The sequence below is a fragment of the Zeugodacus cucurbitae genome, chromosome 3 (assembly GCF_028554725.1).
Source record: "Zeugodacus cucurbitae isolate PBARC_wt_2022May chromosome 3, idZeuCucr1.2, whole genome shotgun sequence".
Classification (NCBI taxonomy): Eukaryota; Metazoa; Arthropoda; class Insecta; order Diptera; family Tephritidae; genus Zeugodacus; species Zeugodacus cucurbitae.
Genome location: NC_071668.1, coordinates 24,301,317 through 24,308,161, shown reverse-complemented (window position 1 = coordinate 24,308,161; position 6,845 = coordinate 24,301,317). Strand labels below are relative to the sequence as shown.

General features: G+C 32.9%; 1 protein-coding gene across 6 annotated transcripts in view; it reads left to right on the top strand.

The window, feature by feature from the left end:
* LOC105214793 (uncharacterized) overlaps nt 1-6,845 on the top strand; it is a 30,902-nt gene that overhangs the window by 6,394 nt on the left and 17,663 nt on the right. For 3 of the 6 annotated variants that reach the window (XM_054226739.1, XM_054226736.1, XM_054226732.1), the window contains 10 exons: nt 28-159; nt 236-354; nt 1,281-1,407; nt 2,851-2,975; nt 3,677-3,753; nt 3,826-3,933; nt 4,024-4,323; nt 5,070-5,448; nt 5,574-5,692; nt 5,893-6,096. The exons of 1 other annotated variant lie outside the window; for it this stretch is intronic. In XM_054226739.1, the coding sequence (XP_054082714.1) occupies nt 28-159; nt 236-354; nt 1,281-1,407; nt 2,851-2,975; nt 3,677-3,753; nt 3,826-3,933; nt 4,024-4,323; nt 5,070-5,448; nt 5,574-5,692; nt 5,893-6,049 (1,643 nt within the window). In that variant the 3' untranslated portion in view covers nt 6,050-6,096. Of the gene's footprint in view, nt 1-27; nt 160-235; nt 355-1,280; nt 1,408-2,850; nt 2,976-3,676; nt 3,754-3,825; nt 3,934-4,023; nt 4,324-5,069; nt 5,449-5,573; nt 5,693-5,892; nt 6,097-6,845 lie in introns of those variants that run through there. 2 more of the 6 variants (XM_054226741.1, XM_054226737.1) reach the window with 2 other exon arrangements.

Below are 6,845 nucleotides of genomic sequence, written 5' to 3'. Positions count from 1 at the left end.
TATGGATTATTGTGTATACATTTTTAGATTCCCTAAAGGATCTTTACCCTGCCACAACCAAATTGCGGAAAATATCATCCGAAAAATACAAGAAGTTCAGCAACTACATCGACGACCACATCATTACGTCTTTTGCCTACATGTTACGGCATGAAGATGGTACATGTTATAAAAATTACACTTTACCTGATATGCATTACATTTATAATTATTTTAATTCTTCTGTCTTCCCTAGTATACCGAATGTTTGCACGAAATTTCAGTGCTTATATGAGCGTGGAAGAGGAAGGACGAAAAATTATCCTCGATAATAATATCACTCTTTTTGATGACTATATATTTGCACTAAGTGACGTAAGTCCTTGCAACCAAATTAATTACACCAAATTATGTTAAAAGGGTGATCTGTCAAAAACTTCACTTTTTAACCTTGAATTATTATATTCGCTACGCTGTCGAATTCTCCATGAGTTCTTCCAAAAACAATAGTAGATAGCATTGTTTATTGTCTGAAATTGAATGATTTGGATCCTGGATAATTTATTCATTTCAAACATTGTGTCTTTGATTGCAGATCTCTTCACTATCCTTATTTTCTCTGAAGACTTCAAATAAGTCGTCCGTCCGTGGAAGAGATATTGTGTAAAAATTGAGATATCTTCATGAAACTTGGTAAACATGTTCCGTGGCACCATACGAAGGATGCTTTCGTATTCTATGAAATTCGGTTCTAACCATTTCCTTAGCATCCCAATTCTATTGTTTGAAAATAGGTGAAATCCATAGACAGCCACGTTTACTTCCCATATACCACAAATCTGATGTCCAACTGATTCGTTCACTTTTCAATATATAAGTTACGCACCAGTGAAAATATCGGAGCAAAACTTTGCACAAATACCGTATTTCTAGTGTACCAAAGCCCGTATAAAAATCTCCGAAATCGAAATATAACTTTTCAGGTCCCCAGTAATTGGACACGAGCGCCTCAGAGCCTAAAGTCAAAGTAGTCAAAAGATGATGACTAGCAGTAGTCCAATCACTAATCTTGCTTAAACCAAATCCAAGAATAAAGGTTAAATCGCAGTGTGTAAATACTTTTGACTATTGCGATTCATCAGTCCTTTTCCCATTTCTCTGTCATATGTCCAGTCTTCAAACTAGGATTGTTCGCTTGGAAATAGATCAAGGTTTACAACGACATACCATTTTGATTTTTAATTTTAGATCTATTATACATTATATTAGTAGAAATTTATTTTAAATTTTTTTCGACACAGTGGTGGGTCTTACATAATACTTCAATGACGATTACAAAACTGATGTCTTACTACGACATAACTGCGAAATCGGATCTTAGGAGGATACGCGTTTGTATGCATATTGTGGATTATTTTGATGAAATATGTACGTATGGAAATGTATGAAATAAGCACTGTGTCAAACCCACAGTTAAGCAATACACTTTAAGGTTTGAAACACAGTTGTTCTATATATCGATTCGTTCAAGATTTTTCAAAATTGGAATAAAAATTTAAATATTTTTACTGTAATCTGTAAAGTGCAGTGTAGTGAAGAAATTGCACCCCTAATGTTTAAATTTAGTAGTGGTATTCGTTTATGCGAGTATGTTTACCAACTCACATATTTATTCATTTACGCACTGTATTACACGAACGCACATATACAAGTATATCTGTAAAAACTGTTTATCTAACAGCTGTTTAGTTGTCAAAATCATAAATTTAAAATGCCGAGAGTAAGCGAAAAAGTGAAATTTCTTAATTTTTTTGGAACAATCCTTACAAAAATTTAAGTTATTTAGAAAAAATTACAGTAATCTAATTGCATTTTTTTTTAGTGTTCGATACTAAATTCATATCATACCCAGATAACTAATATAGAAAATAACGCGAAATTAACCCTCTCGAACCCGAAAATCAACCACTTAAGATAAAAATCTGAAAATTTATGGGTACTTATTTGGCATCACTAAATATACATTTGCAATCATATTTTCAGTAAACCTTTTTACTTATGTCGAAGTTAAGCGATGTCCCTAATTAGTATTCACTTAACTATGATACTAAATATTTTCGTTATTTGAAAGTAATTTTATTATAAAATATGCACCTTAACGTATTTTTTTTTATAATTCATTAGTTTATGCTAAAATGTAGTATTAACATATACTACAATGCATATATTCATTCCTACATACTGTGATAGGCCCGTGAGATTCCATCCATGATGCAGTTAGTGTTAGATCTATGAAGTGTATACAACGAATAGTCCATTTTTTGATTCGCATATTTGTTCGTTAATATTGAGTCAGGCGGGATTTGCAAAGCGATTGGAACGAATAGCCCCTGTATGTATTCTTTTGTCATAAAGAATTTCAAATAAACAAAATGATTAGAGGGTGTATGTTCATCATTAGGGATTCGCTTTGTTAATTCATTTACAACTGCAGAACCATTTACCGCTTGTAAGTATCTTGACCAGATTGTCTTCTAAAAGTGTAGTGGATAGTACATTCAAGAGTTTTACCTTTTCCTCCTTTTCAATATCAGAATTTCATTTTCGAAAATCGCAAGTTTGTTTGGTGTTAGCGACGGAGCGCTACATAAACCTATCCGATGTGCGTAAATGAATTTTCATACACAAGTCATTTACGTAATGGTAAACTTATACTTTTTACGAGGCTTTTACACATTTAAACGAATACCCCTAGGATAAAATACTTTTAGAGACAAAATAAAAGTATTTAGAAATCTGATCGAATCGAAATTCAATAAAATCATTATTCGAAATTAATACTGAACAAATGCAAATTTGTATACTCAAAAGCGGTGAGCGTTAACCAACAAAGAAATTTTATTAACGAAAAGTTTGAATCGATATTTGAGACGACAACTAGAGATCATAAGGCTCCATACAAGTTTGGATACATTATATGTATTATAGCCATGGTGGTAAGTGTCTTTAATGTGACTTTCAAACTGGTACAATTTGTACAATATATCTACAACCAAGTTTAAACACCTTCCTAAGTGAAAGATATTTATTTTTATACCCTGAACAGGGTATATTAAGGTTGTCACGAAGTTTGTAACATCCAGAAGGAAGCGTCGGAGGCCCTATAAAGTATATATATAAATGATCAGTATGTTGAACTGAGTTGATTTAGCCATGTCCGTCTGTCTGTATATATACGAACTAGTCCTTCAGTTTTTAAGATATCGTTTTGAAATTTTGCAGATGTTATTTTCTCTTCAAGAAGCTGCTCATTTGTCGGAACTGCCGATATCGGACCACTATATCATATAGCTGCCATACAAACTGAACGATCGGAATCAAGGGCTTGTATTGAAAACATCAGCATTTTTCTACATATCTTCTCGAAATTTGGTGTGAATTATTGTTCATTCATTTAATCTCCGAAAAAATTATTCAGATCGGTTCACTATAGCATATAGCTGCCATACAAACTGAACGATCGCAATCAATGACTTGTATGGAAAACTTTTCTTTTTTTTACTTACTTTTTCTTAGGTTTTCAGATTTGCTTAAACACATAGTTACTAAAAGAAATCACCTGTGAAGGGTATATTAGCTTCGGTACAGCCGAAGTTAAAATATTCATCCATACATAAAAATATTCATCCATTTACAGGTTCTTGCCATTCTTCTTCTTTTTCTATTGTGCAGTTTGTGTTTGAAATTTAAAACTATGGTCAAACCTCTCATATTGTAAGCTTCACCACTAACCCACAAATATAATTTTTGGCATTGCTCTATCTTTTTGACATCTGACGCTTTCAGTATCTACATAATGCTCACGTTGGTTTTCATTCTCATGGCTTTCAACACATTTTACCATTTCTTCTATGGAGTTATTGAATATAATGGATTGTGTGAATATAATGCAAGGTATCTGAGACCGCACTACCCAATACCGATTTATCATAATTTTATTTGTGTAAAGTACCAAATTATCTATATTTGTTTGTTTCTTTACAGAAAAGCAAATGTGGATAGTTTCAGACGTAGGATGCTTCAGGCATGCACGAGTAATCAGAATGTGTATACATTATTGGCAGAAAATCATTGGATAAACGGTTTATCTGAATGGAATACGATCGATGATTCTGAAATTTATGACGATTGCATAGACACTTGTACCCCATTGGAACGACTATTCTTATTTAAATTGGATGAGTCGGTTAGGGAATATCCAAAGGAATGTTTTTGTCAATATAAAGGAATAGATAAAAAGTGGCTAAAAAACATCGAAAGCAAGCATAAGGAATATGCGAAAACGTAAGAAAGACAAATAATCGAATTTTAGATACTCTCCCAAATTAAATTGTATTTTCTCGAGATTTATAACGAAGACTGAGACTACAGAAATTAGAAATTTGTCTTCTGATAAGTATAAACTGGTTTAAGACTAACCCGTGCATTCGGGTTGACATCGGTAAATTCTGGATATCGTGGTTATTCAGACAGATATTTACGTGTTTAAGAATTTTGTTCATATTAAACTAAACGAGTTAGGTATTGAGTTATAGTTATATATTATTATTTGAGTTAGCACTAAAGAGAGTTATATATGCACTAAGGGTGAAGAGTATAGTTTTAATCCGGAAATCTGTCTGTCTGTCTGTCCTGTCTATTCTATTCGAAATTATGCACTGATGCCAGCGCTTCTTCCAAATGTCGAAACACTTCCCAAACTCACTTTTTCAGATAGCCGTTAGCTCTTTCAGCGATTTCTCTTGTGACTCTTTAAAGTTTTCTGTATTTTTAGAAATAGGAAAACGGATGTTCAGCCGGTCGAGCATTGCGTATAAGATTTGAGGTTTTCATCTCTCAAATTTTTATCTCCCATGTTAGATCGAACTGATAAATTCCATCAAATTCGGTAGTAGATTCATTAGTTCAGGGGTGAACAAGTTAAAACTTAACAACTTTGCATAAAAAGAAGAAAATAATTATATATGTATATGTATGTGCAGACCAAATACATTTTCACTGTTTTGCCATTATATTTTTTCAATGTAAAGCATGACTGACTTCCCATCAACCGAAACTTATTATTCGGACCGAATTCGTAAAACCTCCTGTGTTTTGGATCTGGCAAAACAAATGGACACGCCATTCACTAAAAAAATATATAAAAATTGCATTATAGCTTTTGATATTGGAACAGAATTTGCCGAAACATTCCGAACGGCTCTTGATGAAGTTAATGATATGTGTCAAACAACTATCGACTCTTGTTCGGCATATATTAGAGAACTCAACGACCTCGTTCAGAACATAACTGATTTTAAAATAAAATCTGAGGACCAGCTTAAGCTTCAGTTTGGAACCTGTGATGATATGTTTAGAACTTCAAGGATAAAGCAGGAGAAATATTGTAATTGTGACATATACACATTGGTAAGATCAATTTGTGTAATAACCATTTAAAAATTACCCCTATATAACGGTATTTCTTTTGTCAATACCAAAACATCACTTCTCCAATAATTATAGTTTTACCATATATACATATATATTTGTAGAATGGTGTCTGGGTTGGGAGTCTTATATTCTTGTTGGGCACACTTTTGGCTCTCCTGCTTTTGCCTTGCTTGTTGTGTCTATTCGTCAAATGTAGCGGGAAGGATCGTTTGCTGTCAAGGTAATAATAAACTGTATATGTGTTTATGTATGGAGCTCTTAATATATGCGATCATTCGGATTTTTATAATGCAGAGATAAAATTGTAGATTCACAAAAACTATTTCAGTTCTTTATATACACTCACTCTCGTCTCTATAGTATATCGCATATCTAATATCTACATAATCACAAATAATCAACAAAAAATTAATTTTACAGCACGAGCCGTGAAGTCAGAGATAGAGAAGGTGATGATAGTTTGAGTAGAGACTCTGCTTATTCAATACTATTGCCAGCTATAACTCTACCAAAGCATGTAATAAACTCAATACGGGATGATCCGCGGGTTAGATACAAAGTAAAAAAAATTAATTAATTTGAAAGCATTCAACCAATCCCGAAATACATCACATGTCGCATGACGTAAGTCCATGAATAAATTTTATGTAGTATTTAATTGAACCAAATTAATCTTTTTATTGAGTTATTATTGAGAATTGGTTATTGAGTTATAAGTAAAGCCTCCCTAATCGAAATTTTCGCTTTCGAATTTCGAAATTTACTTTACTGAAAACGACATTATTAATTATAGTATGAAAGTTACAATATAATGACGCAATTTTGGAAAATTCAGAGTATAACTTTTTTGTTTCTTCTCATTCAAAAAAATATATTCTTTATACACTCGCAACATAGTTGCTAAAAGAGTATAATAGTTTTCTTCACATAAAGGTTGTTTGTAACACCCAAAACTAAACGAGTTAGGTATAGGGTTATATATACCAAAATGAAGCGTGGAGTTCAAATCCGGGTGTCTGTCTGTCCGTCCGTCGGTCCGTCCGTCCGTCTGTGCAAGCTGTAAATTGAATAAAAATTAGATAACTTAATTTGATGAAACTTGGTAAACGTGTTTCTTGGCACCATAGTAAAGTTGTTTTCAAAGATGGGCAAAATCGGACCACTGCTACGCCCACAAAATGGCGAAAACAGCATACACATAAAGTGCCATAACTAAGCCATAAATAAAGATATGAAAGTACAATTTGGTACAAAGGATTGTACTATGAAGGGTGATACTTGGATGTAACTTTTTTGGGGAAGTGGGCGTGACCCCACCCCCTTTTAAGTTTTTTGTACATATCTCGTAAACTACTAGAGCTATATCAATCAAA